At 44.8% G+C, this 17120-nt stretch overlaps 1 protein-coding gene across 2 annotated transcripts; it reads right to left on the bottom strand.

Moving 5' to 3' along the window:
• Positions 1 to 6348: 6348 nt before the first annotated feature.
• Positions 6349 to 13047, bottom strand: LOC146196022 (uncharacterized). Of its 2 annotated transcripts, none has more exons than XM_084598019.1 (4): positions 12856 to 13047; positions 8622 to 8733; positions 8058 to 8151; positions 6349 to 7588 (listed from the first exon to the last, which is right to left on the bottom strand). In XM_084598019.1, exon 4 carries the CDS (start codon positions 7199 to 7201, stop codon positions 6437 to 6439), a length of 765 nt encoding a protein of 254 aa, XP_084454145.1. In that variant the 5' UTR covers positions 7202 to 7588; positions 8058 to 8151; positions 8622 to 8733; positions 12856 to 13047; the 3' UTR covers positions 6349 to 6436. The 2 variants fall into 2 exon arrangements, with proteins under 2 accessions (XP_084454145.1, XP_084454146.1); XM_084598020.1 differs by lacking the exon at positions 12856 to 13047 and adding an exon at positions 11887 to 12462.
• Positions 13048 to 17120: the final 4073 nt, after the last annotated feature.

The raw sequence follows: 17120 nt of genomic DNA on the forward strand, positions 1-17120 counted from the left end.
GTTCAGGGAACAGGTCACCTGTCATCCTGTTAACAAGCACTTGATATTCAATAGTTGCATTGCTATGTAGTAGCGCCCTAAGTGGACGTAGTGACGAATGACATTTCTGGCATCTATAGGGCCCGCTGAAAAGGAGAGGAAAGTAAGGGCATATCCTGGCTTAAATGCGAGAAAAGATTCTGGTGAGCTGTTGGCCACAGCCAGCCTTGCTGGCAGCAGCAGGCTTTTGGTGCTTGCTAAACAACATGAAAACACTGCCAGAAGCTACAACAGCTTTATGTCCAGAAGGCTTTGTGCGTGGTCTCAAACTTTGCTATGAAGGCGCACAAAGTACTCTGGGTTCCCAGTTACGAGCTAACTGCTGTATAAGTCAGTGAGCTATAAAGGACGTTTCTGGAGTTCTTGTTAATGTATTTCAATCTCTCTGTTCCTGTTTCTTCGTGCGTGTCGTGAACACTGCTCTTTGTGTGTGGGATGAATGAGTCTGCTTGTGGCTACGATGCAGAACCAGTTCGTATGGTAAGTGCATTGAGAGTCAGTGTAATACTGTAGCATTTAAGTGAATAACCTGCTCGTTAAGGATGGAAGCCTTCACTTCATTTGTGAGCTTGATGGCTAGTATGTGCTGGTGTGTGGCCAAAGATTGCTTTCAGATACATTTTCGAAAGAGTAAAATATCTTTCTGTTTTGAGGAATCATCTACAATATGGTCTATTACAGGGCAGCAAGTGGTATGAGACTTTGTAAAAGCCTCACTGCAATTTAAAGGCTAGGGCACACTTTAATGTTCTGAAAAGGCTTAGAACGCATCCACGGACTTGCACACACCCTACGTTACAAGCGAAGGGACCACTTCGGGCATAATCTAATCTCTGCAATTATGTGCCCAGTGATGTAGTTGTTGAGTAATACAAAGCTCTCGCACATTTGGAAGCTTAGATTTACAAACAAAGGTGCTTTCCAATGGAGTTGCTTTGTTTTTGCTCCTTTAACCAATCTTTACAAGTACATATTAGGAGCAGTTGTGGTATTGTTGGTTTGGAGTCCATTTCCAATATTTTCTACTGGAAAGAGCATATACAAGAAATGGATGTGCTGTGGTTCCTTCAAGCATAATTACCCCATTTGGGCCACACCCAGGGTCTCGAGCAGTGCAGTAATGCTTTTATCATAGCAGGTGTTGGCTAAGGTGCATGGTGTTGGAACAGCTCTAGTACGGCACTAGTGCGAGAAACTGATCACACGAGCATCTATCCTAGTCCCATATCCGCGCTTCCCATGGGGCAATTTCTGCACTGTCCTGCAAAGGACAGACAGACGTCTGCGAGCACTGTCCTGTCCTCCAAAAATATTGTACACAGAAAAATGATAGGAAGTAGAGAATCGAGTCGGGACTTTGAAATAGTTCTTGTATAATGCCTCGAATATTTAGTGTAATGAATCAAGTTTAAATATGAAAAAGATGGATAACAGTATCGGTTCAAAGATGGTTAAGCATTGTGAGGCCCACAAGTTCCTTCGCTTGATAAGTCAAGTCTACAAGGTCACTGGATGCCAGAGTGCTTGCATCTCCGCTGTTTCATTTTGCCTATGTTGCGTTGCATTGTATATAATCACTTGTAATGTCTGTTGACTCTGAAAGTATGAAAATAAATCGGATGTGTTTGGGGAGCAGAATAGTGCATAAAAATGTGACAAGTGCGCCCCTGCAGCACGTGTGTACTCTCCCCGACTGTGTGCATTCATTATGCTGACCAACCTAAACTTTGCTGTGGCACCAGTTTTCTTTGCAACCGTGCCAGCTAGCTCATTCAGGCTTCTTTGGCTTTTCCTCCTATTTTTTCTTATTTCAGCTGAACTGGAAGTGCGAGGTTTAACATGCCTAACCGATGCATAGGGCTAAAATGAATTAGAACAAGTCCAACAAAATCTTCTACAGTTGCGTTTACATAGCCACACATTTCTTGGCTTTCATTCATGTTGCAGAAGTGTGCCATTCCAATAAAACTGCTTTGAATGTGTGACGAGAAATCTTTGAGTATAAATAAATAAGGCAGGGACCTGTTTTTTTTCTGTTTTTCTAATAACTGATCAAATGCAACAAAAAATGCAGTCTTGAGATATAACTTCAAACACTAAACTTTTTTTCGCACGAAGTCTTTGTACCAATGGGAGATCGTACTACTTGGCTCTGATCCGTGCAGAGATTCAACCAAAGATAGTCGTGACTGGCTGAAGCCGCTGCTAGGGTCCAAGTCGCCCTGCTTCTCACCATCCAATCCAATCCAATCCTGAAGCAGCATACTACACTAAATTTAGTTTCTGTAGCCTGTCCCTGTATGTCATCTTGAGAGTGGGCTCGAAGCTTTTCAAGTGAACAGCCAGTTTTTCTTCGAGCCCTCTTATTTTGTATCAGCATTTGAAGGAAGCCATGCTTTGGCACGTGTTTAGGCAATGTTGTCAAATGACTTGCTGTTATTTTGGGTTTGCCCCAGGATATAAGTTTCAAAAGCTGTGTACGACATATATGTTAAAGAATGTCTACTTTGACAGGCAGGGATGTCTTGCTGAAATGTATTGGAGGGCCTTGTTCGATCTTGTCTGCACAGTAAGCATTGCAGTGTTTCAAACACACCTCGTGATGTGCCACTGTCGGTAGCAAACATCTGGAAACAGGCCAAACAACCTCTCATGTTTTAATTTACTTCATTAGTAGCAAAAGTCCGTTGGGTGGAAATGACAGCATGTGCCTCTGAGTAGTCAATTCTTGCCAAGATTTTAATAACCAAAGGAAGCTGTTTAAAAAAACACAACAGTGAGGAAATATACAAGCAGCATGGAAGCACCTGTTATCAGCTGGGCCCAGGAAAGTTCCTAATTTTGGCTTTGACAATTACACACAACTACATAGAAGCCACGAAGAGATTTTTTTGGCTCCCTTCCTTATGATGCGGCTTGAAAAGCCAAACTGTTCTGACCCTACTAAAGGGTGCAGAAGCATCCTAGTTGAATAATCACAAAATCTTAAGCATTTGAACTGGTAGAAAATTTTTAAGAAACTTTTTGCTATTTTAGTTTACCTTATGCCTCTAATTTACACTAAAAAATGGGAATGGACTCTCACTGCCAAGGTTGCACTATTATTACTCGTGAAGGACTACTAATCTGGTTTAAAAGTCGAAGAGGCATTCTCGAGAGGACAACAGCTCTATGCCATTGGCACATGACTACTCATAGAAGCCCATGGCTCGGATACTGCTCTCAAGTTTTCTTTTTCCAAAGGTTCAAGTTTTCAAGTCGTTTTTGTATCAAAGCATCCAGTTTTGTGACAAGCATTTCTCGTCAGTTTCGTTGGGGCCGTTTCCAACTGATCGTGAATATTCCATTCAAAAATTGTTAAAATAGGCGTTAAGCTCACCACTGATGAGCTTGCAGTGCAAAAGTATTTAGCCTAGAATAAAGTCATTCGGACAGTCAGACATGAGGAAGATTAAGCAAACACCTTTGGCTGTGCCAAGCATAGCATCTGCATATAAGTTCGGGTTTTCCTGCAAATCGAGATGATGGACTTTTGCACAGTTGTGCTCGAATGGAAAGTGTTCACGGTAACTAGCCGTACGTAAGGATGATTTTTCAGTGCTGTGGAGAATAAATAGTATGGAGGCACTTTATAGGAAAGTTTACTATCTCTCTCTTGCATTCAGGGCAGTGTGCTACTTCTCCAACCCTGAAATAGTACATCTAGTGATGAAGTCATTGAGGTGCAACTTTCTACATTAATGGGCAGTCCACTGATGAAATATTTTTTTCTAACATCAATCCCCCTTTTTCACACAATGTGGCACCCTCTGTGAGTCGTTTAAAATTAGTCTGCTAATGGTTGAAAACCTCCCCGGGAGACGCAGCCCTCAGCAGAATGTGTTCTTGACAGCTACCGCCATCTGTCGCATGTGCCTGACAACAATATTAACTGCATATGGCCTCCAGGATCAGCTCCGGCTGCGCTGATCGCAGAGGCCAATAACAGCATGCGCAGCGGGGTTGGTGGTTTGTTTTCAACTAGGGGATAAGTGCGCATGCGCAGCACAGAGGGTAGTGTGAAAAAGGCGGATTGTGAAGGTGTTCCTCCGAATGTTTGCAGTGCTGTTCATGTCTAAGAATGTGTATTTTTTCAGTAATTTTTCCGCGATTTATTTTGGACAGTTTCACATTGGTGCTGAGGGAATGCTCTTATAACAGGTAGTGCATAAAGGTTAAATACAAAAGTCTATTAATGAAGTTAGATGTGCTTTTTTTAGCAAATCCTTGCATAGTACAAAGCGTTGCTGCACTTTTTTTTTGCAACCATGGCGGTATTACGGTGAAAACAGGTCTGCTATACATCGCAGCACATAAGCTACCAAGAAACTGCTACAGCATGTACTGATACAAGCATGCATCATGCGACATGTGGCCGGTTAACCAGCTCTGCGACCTCACTAAAGTAGAGGATTCTTGTTTGCTTTTCATAGCTGTAGCAGTGGGCACAGAGGCATTTCTCATGCAAAGCAGCTGAGGTAGTTAAGCTTTATTATAGTTCAGATGTGCATGTAATCTTGCTCTGAACCAAGAATGCCAAAGCTGAGTTGTAAATAAAATTATGCACCCAATTCTAAATACATTTGAGATGCTGTCTTCACCCAGTAAAAAAAAAACCATTGGAAACAATTGGAATCTCAATGGATACCAATTGAACTCGGTGGGTTCCTATTGGAGTTTTCTTTCCAAATGATCAGTCCTTGGACTTTCCAATGGGTTCCAATTGGAATTCCCATTCCATTTGGAACCCATTGCAATGTCCATTTGGAAGTCGCATTCCAAATGGATAGTTCAGTTAGTTTCATTTGAATTCTATAGAACTCCTATGGATTCTAGTTGGATAGGCCAATTGGATCTGCTACTTGTCCAAACTATAGAATGCCATTTATACATTACAACAGTACTATAATAAGTTCATTTTCGACTAATCTTTCCAACTGCATAGCCCAATTGGTCAAACCCATTGCATCCAATGGGTCTTACTAATTGAGTCAAATTGGTCTGCCCAACTGCACAGAGTGCATCCATGGGAACATTTGCATATTTCACAAAGCAAGCACCATATTCTGTTCATAACAACTATCAGCAACTTAACCTGTTTAACTAAATTCATCATCTGCACTATTGCTGCAAACAAAAATAACAGAACTCAAATGGTAAGAGTCACTGGCCCCAGGATGAGTGGTGTATAAAAGCAGGAGCAGAAGTGTGCTTGCTGGGTGTGTGTAGTGATCTCCTGTCATATTTGTTACTGTGCAACTGTATATTGTTCTTGTGAGATGTATGCTTCCCTGTACTTCATTTCAGTCACATCAGTCTTGCTTTTGCCAGTCAGTCTTCCTTTTGTCCCAATTGGTATGCCCAACTGGACCCATTGTATGCAATAGGTGTGGCCCATTGGTATATGCTGTCGGACTCATTGGATCCAATTGAGTGCAGTCGGTCTCACCCATTGGCTGTGATGGGTTGTGTCTGAGAAAACAATCAGTTCTAGTTGGAAAACCAAATAGTTTCAATTGGAAATTTCAAATTGGTTCCAATGGTCGTTTTTGACTGGGAATACAAACTATCCATTGCTCATTACGGTAGTGAAGTTCAGTGAAATTCTTAAGTTCACCATCCAGCTCTGCTTTTCATAAATCTGGGCTTACAAAGCACTACTTTCATTAGCAGACTGCACTTTCTACACCTAACCTATGACATCAGCCAGTTGTCCCTTGTAGAGTGTAGACTCGTGGTGTGTGCTGCAATATTTGATGTCTGTCACTACAGGGCTATTTGAGCACTTTAGAGGAAGCTGGACGCAAAATTTGTTGCATGAATATGACGGATAGAAGACGACCTAACCATTATTTCTAATGTTTGAAGAAAAGAATATAACTCTTACCAAAACAAGTAAACATTCTTCGCATTATCTGGAGTGTTCAAGTAGTTCTCACTGGAACCAACAGATTGGCAGAAGCTGTCTGTAATGGGCGACTGAAAAGTACATCATGCACGCTGATAGAAGTCGGAATAAGGGAAGATGAAAAGTGAAGTTAATTGTCTTGTAATTTCTACGAGTTAAACCTCATGTGGCCGAAATTACCAAACCCACCACTACGGTACCCCTCATAGCCAATGTCACTTAGAGGCCTCAAATTAACATCTGGTATACCAGGCAATAAATACCACGGGACACCTATATCCAACATTTTTTTTTTCTTTCAAATATCAGCTGCAGATACAGAACCTTAGATGCACAAGAATAAAGACAAGTCGTACAACATGTGCATGGTATAGCATAGCCAAGAAGGGCATTTATTTCGGTTTGGAAAGCCCCAGAGAGAAGGGGGCATAAGAGCAGATGCGATGGTGTCTAGCCTTCAAAGGGGTCCACTTTGCGGTTTAGGTCCAGAAGCTGGTTGACAAAGTCGACATCTTCGTAGAGGTCAGCGATACCACTGAGGAGTTGCAGCAGCTCTTTGGGGGCCATACCAACTTCTTCGGCACACTCGGCGACCTCCACAGGTGGGATTGTGCTGGCAGCGTTGTGGCCGAATGAGGCAAAAGGCAACTTGGCCTCTGTCCTCTGGCCGTTCTTGGTGTAGAAGAGCGTGAAGACTGGGTTACGGTTCATCTCATCCAGCTTGCAGTAAACGCCCGCCGTGGGGCCGCGACCATCGCGGCGCGCCACGAGCGTGCGGAAGTCGTACAGCAGGTTCCGCTTCTCAGAGTAGGCGAGCGCGCTCTGGAAGGCGCCTCCCACGTACAGGACATTGTCCCAGGTCTTGCTGCAGCCCAATCGGGTCTCGGTGACGCGCCAGAGCACGTAGCCTTCACCCACAGCCTCGTAGCAGTACTCCTTGGTGGACTTAGACGTGTGCGATTGGATGAAGTGGCCGCTGTGTGGTGCGCAGCCATCATCCATGACTATGACAGGAAAGCCCACGTGGTAGCCCGGGTCCATTAGAACCAGGCCCCGGCGGCTCCCGTCACGCACCAGCACGCGTAACGCTACCAGCACATGCTCCTTGACACTGGACGCATCTGGAGGGTCGTGACTGCAGTAAGATGCCACGTCTGGGATCCACTCCTCGCATGAGACCAAGAAAGGTCGTGCCCGGGGAAAGCGCCGCTTCATGGTGCCGCACAGGTGTAGACTGAGGCCGACGCACGAGAGGCCCTCCTCGACCACCTCAGCTGGGTAGTCACGGAGGAAGCTCGCCAGGCTGCCGCTGCCCCGGCATTTGTAGTCACCGTAGAAGCGCAGCAGGTTGCCCAGGGTGTTGTACCGCCTGGCGCGCAGTTCCTCGCCCAAGAGCTGTTCTAGTTGTGCAAGGAAAGCCTCCAGGTCAGCCGTGGTGTCAAAGGCAAGTGGGGCACCCTGGATGGGTGTCCAGCGAGGCCGCGGCAGGAGTCGTGGCTGCTGGGTTTCGGATCGCCGGTTGGCTGCCGCGGGGGTTCCACCCCCTACAGGTGTCCGTTTCACATTCTGGTCCAAGGGCTGCTCTGGCGGGTCGTCGTTCACCTACGATGGCATGTGCGAAAGTAGTTAAATCTCACAAAATAACTGCACCTGCCCTATGCAAGCAATATGCACAACAGATAAGCGCAACACTACCTATGCGGCTGCTCTTTCACAAGGAATAGCAAGCCTCCACAGAGTAAAGGTTGCCGCAATGCTCTACATACAAGCTTGAAGGTTAGTGCGAACACATTCTGATGCATTACTGTTACTTTTACCTTCATTACCTACGTCAATTTCTTAGATTGGTCAAACGTTTGCTTTGACAAAATTGCGCTTCACCTACAACGAATATCCTGAATTATATCCTATACCAGCTAATTGAAAAGCATAATAGAAACTTTCACTACACACAATGTTGAACTTTCTAAATAAAAGCACTGAAATCTGGCCACAGATGCAGCCTGGTCAGAAGAGGAGCTAAAAAAAAAAAAAAAAAAAAAAAAGCCGTCAAAGCGCATGAATTACTCACCGTTTGGGCCGCTTCATGGTTGACAGCAGAGTAGTCATCCCAGGGAAGGAAGAGGAGTGTCCCACACCGAAAAATGTCCACAAGGCCAACCAACCTGAAAGAAAATACCAAAGTCAATTTGCTGCACTAAATGGTGGAACTGGAGTGCTGCCATCATGGGGCACAATACAGATTTAGTGGTGGCAACAACATCCATCATCCAAGATAAGCAGATGCGAAAAAGAAAATGTAGCATAAACAAGTACAGCCAGAATTGAGCCAGTAAAAGAATAGTTCACACTCATCAAATGGTAATGAAATTTAACAAAACATTACTAGCACCCATTTCAGCCCCTAAAGCAACTTGAGAAAATTGTATGCAATGAGACAGTCCACAAATATTGAATGGAAGTTTAATGAGTCGCGGGCCAAGGTGCAAATAAGCTGAAGCTAAATGTTATTGAAACGCCAACTGCAACTTTATTTTTTTTTCATGATGAACAACTGCAGAGCAGAGCGAAAAAACTGCAGAAAGCCAGCAAAAAAACAATCTACTCTTACAAGCAAAACACTTTGCACACTCACCATGATGAGAACTGGAGCCATACTCCGAGTCAAGATGGCCATTCCGACACAAACAGGGAAACCAGGGACACCAATGGAGCCAGGTAGTTGCCTTTTAGTTTTAGCTCCTGATCTGCAAGAAAGAAGTGAGTGCATGATTGACATCACCAAAAACACAAAGCAGTATATGAATATGAAATGCCAACTTTTAGGTTAATTTGTTCATAAAGGTCTTGCAGAGTACAAAGCACATTCAGCTACTATGCACAAACACACACACCTGTCTCAAGAACAGAGGCACAAAGTGTAGGCATGTCAGTGAGCCATTATGTGCCCTGTACACAATAATCCCCCACCCATGAAAAGCATAGCACAAAAGTGTAGCACAGCCCTATGATGAAGTTTGTCACAAAATGAAATTGAACAGATTGCACCATCATGCAATGTACATCTTAATGATTTCATGACAGAAGAAAAGAACCTTCACTTAAACCAAGCCCCAATTTGACTGCAGTGCATTATGCAGGACAGTGACTGAAGATTCCCAATGTTGAAAAATAAATTACAACCACATAAAAATACTGCTGCTAGACAGAAAACTGTATGTGCCTGTGGCATGAAAATACTGCAATGAAAAAAGATCACTGCCCAAAGAACAAGATAACAAGGATTGGAAGGCTACCTACAAGTCCATGTCCATGAAAAAAAAAAGTAAAAAGAAAGAAATGGACTGAATAAAAAGCTTGGTGCAAAAGAATACAATGCCACCACTGGTAATCAAGGATGGGAACTTACAGCACCTTCCAACCAGCCTCATGCCTCGACTCAAAAGAAACGGCATGCAGCAGACCTCTGCCCTAGACTACTGTACACCTGACAAAGCATGTACAATTTGGGAGAGAGCTTGCCCCCACAGGTTTATACGTGCCAATCAGCGCCACCCAAGTTCTGCTGATGTCACCCTTTCCGTTATCACACCACCACTCTAAGATGGCTGAAGACCTGCCCTTCCTGTGCCCTAGAAATAGGCCTTATCAGTGCAGACTCCACTCAGGATAGAGGGCATATTTATCAGGACGAGAGAGGTCCTGTGCATCACGCAGCAGCAGCTCCTAAAGAGCTGCCCAGGTGGCATCACACAGACACGTGGACAGTTTCAACAGCTCAGCTGATGGGAAGTGTGAGTTGCACCGAATGGGTGTAGGTATGTGGGCCTTATCAGAAGTGTTCTATCTTGATACAAAGAGCCCGCATGCAATCCACATGCAGAGGAGCTTAAACTAGAAGCAGATGAAAGTACTGATGCACAATGAAATGAAACTGATGCACTGCCATGCATACTGGACAAAAAAAAAAAAAATCAGTCTAGTGAACAGACAACTATTACAGAACGTCCCAAGCGTTAGACCCACAAGACTTAACTGGTTGGAGGAAACATCTGCCCAATTTAGAAGACATTTAAGAACATACTACTAGTTGTAGCAAAGTAAAAAATATATTTTGTGATGCAAAACACTATTCTGAATTAGTCTGGCATGCAATATAGTGGCGCACAGACTTTTGCAATGGACCAGCCCTAGAGAAGAAACAAATGTTGATACGAAATCAAATTGTGCATTACTTAATATGGACTGCGATGAAAACATGTTAAGAGCAATTACCTTCCGAGAAGACAAATACTAACTGGACACAAGAGCATACTGGCAGGCTAGTTGGTGCACGAAGTTCACTGACGAGAAGCAATGTTAAAGACATCCTCGTGAAAAGACAACACAGGCATTCAACTAACAATTGTGTTCCCCTTTAACGTTCATGTCTTTACCACTCTTTCTCAGCCACTGAAATGCCAAATGATACTGCGATGAGCCAAATGAATGTATACCGTAAGAGGCATACAATGTGCCAACAAAGGTCTAGAGACTTCCAAATTCACAACAATGGGGGCAACGGAAATAGATCTGCCATAATAGCTAATGCCAGTGTGACAGCCACAGGGAGGCCTGCAGAGAGCTGGCATGAAGCCAGGGTTTTCTGCTCCCAAGGAACCGGTTCCGTCCAGATTTCCCCCCTGTTGCTATCCGGGGCTGGGCACAGCTTCCAATATGGAGACAGCGTGGCACTGTGGCAGCACCACGTGGCAAGTGACAGCTGGGGCCAAGCATCAGGTGGCCTCCAGGGCTGATAAATACAGCTAAAATTTCCCTTTAAGACAGAAGTAGCAAGGGAGGATGGCAGACTCCTAGAGGACTTGCAGCAGCATGCAAGTACAAGAGGGACCAGATATGCCTCCAAATAGCATGCATTACAGCTGTTGGAATGTCTAGAATCGTGCACGTAGGCAAAGTTAGTCCATGTCGATTTGTCGGCTAATAGGAAACGTTGAAGTAGCATAACTAGGCACCTCGAGTAGTCTCTTGTGCACAATAGTGCTTCAAAAAGCAGCAGGACAGCCAAGAGAATTAAGGATTCAGCAGAACAATTTGAATAAATCAATAGATTGCACTGGCACACAGGCAGCCTGGCCTTGGTAATGGCACAGTGCAAAGCTAATATGGTTGAAGCCTGAATGCAGTGCAGCAAAGCACAGCCTGTAATGAAATTTCAGCAAAGCTGCACAGGAGCATAATGTAGTACATTACATGCAACAAAGAACAGGAAGAGCTATGGTCGCAAGGTTGCATATTACGAAAAGACCTAGTGCGTATGGTCTTGAGATGGTTTATGAAAATCGGAGACTTCTAAAACCAACTTGTCTTGTCCCAACATTAAATGCAAATGCCACTGAACTATGCGCCATATTACCATGGGCTTACCAAACAGCACTACCTATCCAACGCAGACAAATCCTGTACAGAAATTGTGAGCAGTGTGTTAACGGCCGGCCAGCAGGCGTAAAAAGCAAGCTGCAAGAACCCTGGAGTGCGTCCCCGGCAACCATATGTGCTAACCTGCTGAGTCGAACAAATGGCAACCTTTCATGCGAACAAACGAACCGAACAAGGAGTCCCTCTCACTCGCCCGCTAGGCAAACGTGCCTCGACTGCACGTCGCTGATCAGAGTTGTAGCGAGCAACTGACACACTGCACATGCGCCCCATGATTTCGGAAAAGGAAATCCGCTTGCGCGATACAACTGAAGCGAAGAAGCCATTCTACCAGGGTTTTGTGATGCGAAAAGGCAGCTAGCGACTCCAGATGCAGGAGCGCCTAGTTGAGAGTCCTGGAACTAGCGACTTGGACGGTGCTGAATGACAAACGAAACTGGGAAGCATCTGGCCATACTCACTTTTAATTTCCACTTTTCAGTTTCTTGCACCGGGCAACCAATTTGTCGGAACTGTAAGTTATTAGTTAATTGTCCCAAATAAAGATTAGTAAATCTTTAGCGCGAAGATTCTACCCCGCTGCCGAAAGTGGCGCGGATACATGCTAGCCACTGAAAGGCAGCGAAAAGTTCTGCCAGCTAAAGGCTCCTCCGGACTCGCTGGGCGAACACTGCAGTCTCGGCTACAAAACACGCAAAATTGAGGCACACACTGCGCGTGTACCAGTGGTAGACTTGATGCGGCCATCCTAGCCAGGTCCGCGAGCAAGCTGAGAGTACGCCGTCGTCAGCTCACGTCATTCCGGATGGAGAGCGGAATGGAGGCACGTCCACACGCAACGAGATAGCTGTCGGGCGTTGCCGCACGATGCTATCGCAGCAACAAGGCCAGTTACCAATTTGGCACGCGCCTACCCAGTCATATGAACAAGGCCTCTACGAGGCCGCGGTGAGATCCGGGATAGGGCGTGACAGCCAGGAATTGCAAGTTCCAACGCACGGATAAGAACACCTCTATCGTTGCCAGTAAGTCAGCAGGACTGCTACCGTCGATGCCGAAAAATTACCATAGCTTGATGCAGGCTCCCCGGCCCCGCGTCACTGCGCCATGCGCTCACGACGTCACCACGGCTGTGCACGGCACGTGCCATCCGACAAAGCCACCGCGTGATCAAAAAGCAAAACAAACAAGCTCCGCTCGCTGCAGTACCGGTAGTAGCTGCGCAGGAGACCGCCGTACATTTTGGGGCCGGGGTGGGCCCCAGCGGGGGCTTTTCCCGGACCGGAAAAATCCGGAAGACGGTTGATTCAATGTCAGTGACCCTCTAAAGCCAACCCCTACGCTGCGCCTGACATAAGCTTCACCTCACCACCCCAAGCAAGCAGCGAGGCTGACGAGGCCATGACCGTAAGAAGCCCCAGCACACTTACCCATACAACGGTGTGCTTCGACAGAAGAACCAAATAAAGAAAGGGGGGATTCTTTCAAGACTGGCACCCCACCAACACCTCACACTTCGACGTTTTCTTCCAACTCACACGAATTGAGCAGTCTTTTATATAAAGCGGGTCAGCACACGTGACCCGCGGCCAACCTCTGCGGCTTCTGGCCGATAACACGCCGCCGCCGCCGCTGCTGCTCCTCGTACCGCTCGCCTGCCGATGACATCACGCAGATGACGTCATAAAGACACAACTGCGCTTGCGCGTGCGAACGCGCATGCGCCTAAAGAGCGAACACGTTGCACTCGAGGGCAGTGACAACGAGACCGGGTAATAGGGAGAGAAGAAATGGAGTAGCGTGTTGTGTTGTGATGCGCGCCCGGCTGCGCCAATGACAAGTCGCCTTGTAAGTCTAAGAGAATTAAAGTTGTTCGTTCTCTCTCCATATGCAGATAAAAATGCGCAGCTAGCGCAAAACCGAAAGGGTGGGTGCGCGGAAAAAGCGCGTGCCGCGAGTACAGTGGGTACCGCGGGCGGCTCGACTGCGGTAATGCAGCAGCGTAGAAGCTGTAGAGGCGCAGCCAGCTGCTAACCGAGATGGCCTTGAAACAGTGCCCACTTAATCGGCGCCGCACAACAGTGCGGCACTTAAAGAGGAAGCATTTATATAGCGTGCGCGAGATAGCGAGAATGGCACTGGCGAGCATATACCCAGTGTTTTTACACATCACTCTGTGTTCAAAAAAGCGTGAAGCCAGCAAACACAGTGAGAGCTAAGATTATGGTGTCAAAAGCTTCAAAATAGCACGTGAAACTGATGAAAAAAAAAATGATGTCGATCTACTATATTCATTGCAAGCGGGCGGCAAATACGACGAACGCTGAAGCGAATGAACTCGAGATTCGGACGCAACCATTTTCAAATATATTCCAATTTGCGACGGAGTGCAAACGCCCCATAGTTCGTAGGTAGGCTGCCGATGGAAAACCGGCACTTATATACTGGAGAACATCTGCATAAAGCGATTTTCTGGCAGAACGAAGTAGAAACACAGCTGTGCTCACTTCTGAGACAATCGGTTTAATACCTCTGTCTCTTCACGGTTTTCTTTATTTCTTGCTCTGAAATAATTTGTTTGGAAAGACAGCTTGGGCAGGGTCAGATCACTGGTTGAGACAAAAAAGAGGCGCGCATGTAGGCGCCCAGATTTGTATCGTGATAACCTTTCCCCTCGTCATTTTCGGCCAAAATATATCAAATGATTGAAGTCCTTTCTGTGACATGAGGGCTAATCAACAACAACAACAACAAACAAATGTTAGGTTACTATAAGACATCATCCACCTCTAAACTGCCAAAAATTTTAATCAGAAAAATACGCAGCTGTATGCGAGGCACGCCACGAGATATTATTCAGGAAATATTTCGCCGTAGCTTTCGCGCTGTCTCGTGTCAAGCGGCCCGGAGAATCCAGGCAGCGATGTTAATTTCAGCTCGTGCTGGATAATGAAGAAGACGGCGACTGACTGAAACCTATTTCTACATGCTCCCAGCCTTCTTCTGAAGGAAACTTATCTACAGGAAAGTCGTGAAGCATAAGTAATTATCAAATTAAATTTCATTTCCCCTTAAATTAGATGGGAAGGGGTGGGAAAGAACAGCACGGAGCAGCTAGGCGAGCACATTTCCCCGACTAGGCATGGTGTCATTGACAAGCATGCATGAACTCTTTGTCGTACAAATGTACTAGAAATTACTAAAACAAAATAATAACAAACAGCTTTTTTACCGCATACAAAGGAAAAAAGGCTCAGTGAGAGTCATCAGGAAGTGGAAACAATTCTGCGGTTGCTAAGCACTTCCGTTACAGGACCTCAATATTAATAGCAAACTAAAATCATTTTGCGCACTGTATGTTTACAGCCGCAACCAGCTGCCGCAAAAACGCGCGAAAAAAAAAACAAAAAAAAAAAAGAATTCGCGTGATTCCCAGGTTATAAAGAAGCAATTGTGTGTTTATTTCGGTTTTTTTTTTTAATTCTTACACCAGCGGATCACTACCGTGACAGGACCGCATATCGTGCATGTTCAGAATTGGCACGGTAATGTAGTTGGTATGCTTACATGAACGGAGAGAGAAAAAGTTAAAACCATGTACTTCACACACTGGATGGAGCTAGCATGTTACTTGTCTAGGGCTCTGGATGTGACAGCAATATGTTTGTGCCCGTGCAGGAGAATCTGACGCCACCGCTTGACGGTCAACACAATCAGGAGACGGTATAATTCGTCCCAGATTGCAACGCTCTTTACTTCAGGCTTTATTAGTGCTAAGAAAGTTACACGCAAGATCTCCCAAACATATTTACGTCGTATAATTAATTTATTATTGGTACGTTATGTTTCCAACCGCATGAAGCTTGTGAGCATTAAAATCAAATTTAAATCTACCGTACTTGCAATTCCTTCTAAGCAAAACACTCTTTTCTGTCGGTGTATTAAGCAATCGTCAACTGCGCGGGTTATGACGAAGTTTACGGTAGCATACTAAATTTAACAGGGTTAAATGTATATTGTAGCCTGCTCATAACCGCTGCTTAATTGCGATAAAGAAATTGTTGCTGAGGCCATATCCACAGTTAGATCAATTTGGTGATTAATGAAAATTATCTCTTACACCTTTGCACTTTCGAAACTGTCTCTCTTCTGCCTTAAACTGGCTGCAGGTCGGGCACGAACTTTATACTTCCATTTGGAGAATAAGTTAAGTATACTTCAGTTTATTGACATGGATATTCACTTGCATATTAAGTGCCCACGAAGGAACTGACATTTCTAAGTAGCAACCGCTTGTTGAGCAAGGAGAGGGCAGCGTTGTAATATTAGTATACATTTAAATTAAGGATGGATAGGTGAATGCACATTGCTGTTCATATGGAAGTTAAACAGAAGAGGTCTCAATATAGAGTGGTACGGTACACCCGCAGTTATCTGTCTAACAGATATTTTTTCATACTAATGCGCCTCGTTCACGGCACGAAGTATAATTCAGTGAGTATAGCTAGTTTTACCATAAACATTATGAGATAACACGGTCATGTCCTCTGTGAAGGCAATAAATACGAACACTTTCCTGGTTTCTGGGCTCTATATTTAGAAGGTACTGGTTGTTGCAAATCATGCAATGCAGATTTTTCTTTCAGAAGGCATGGAAAATACGGAGGTTTGGTCTTTGCAGAAAGATTGTATGCGGAAAGAATATTTGTGTGGTGGAGTGCAGCAAAAGGACGGTTAATTAGCAGCATTGTATTACGAAATCGAAGGTTGTCAAAATCAGAGGTGAGCAACTTTTTTTTTTTTCTTAGAATCGGCACTGTGGTTCGTGGTATCGAACGTTCAAAATTACTTTTTAGAACTATTCAATTCGGATTTCCCACGCTACCAATTGATAGAATAGCGAAACTTGAATAAAGTGCAGACACAGTCTACGTAATTTATGGCGTATAAGACGTTAACATTATTCACGTCTACTTCTCACGTGCATGCGGAGATGTCACTTCAGGCATCCGCACTACGGCAAAGAGAATTTACCGTGCGGTCGGAAGTATATTTTTTCGCGTTGTATATCTTAAACGACGTCGTCAATTCAAATATTTTATAAACTGAGCCCACCTTCAATGTTGAAAGTCTTTAATTTCGTAATATAAGGTTCTACCATAAAAACCAAAAATTAGACAGCTGATCAATTTTTTTTTCGTACAGTAGTGATAAGCAAATCACAGTTAATTCACTGGCATGACTCACTGCTATCGCAGTAACAAAAGTACAGGTAAAAAATTAAGTCGACGAAACTATGATACTCGGTAATGCTAAATCTGAGCGAAGCTCTTCAAGTATCTTAGTTTTGCGATATGCTGAGGTAAAGAATTTGAGGGAGACACGTGCAGTCAGGGCATCTGTACTTTCGCACATAGCCGTTCTTGTACAGGCATTCAATCCTTTCCCACTTCCTGAATGTCAAAGAGGAGGCACCGACATGCCATCTTACGGCGGCCGGAGGCGCCGTTGTTCGTTGGCATCGCGTCTCAAGCATCTCGTGGGTGACGTGAGTGCGTCTCTCTTCTCTGTAAACGTATTCCACCACGAGCAATTTGCGCATTCCTTAAGGCCTGTCTTTAAGCGGAACGAGACCGCGTTAATAGCCTCCATGTGCGACACATCTTTGTTATTTACGTTCGTGTTCACGCACTAT

This window comes from Amblyomma maculatum, chromosome 3 (assembly GCF_055883805.1).
Source record: "Amblyomma maculatum isolate TAMU_Amacu chromosome 3, ASM5588380v1, whole genome shotgun sequence".
Lineage (NCBI taxonomy): Eukaryota > Metazoa > Arthropoda > Arachnida > Ixodida > Ixodidae > Amblyomma > Amblyomma maculatum.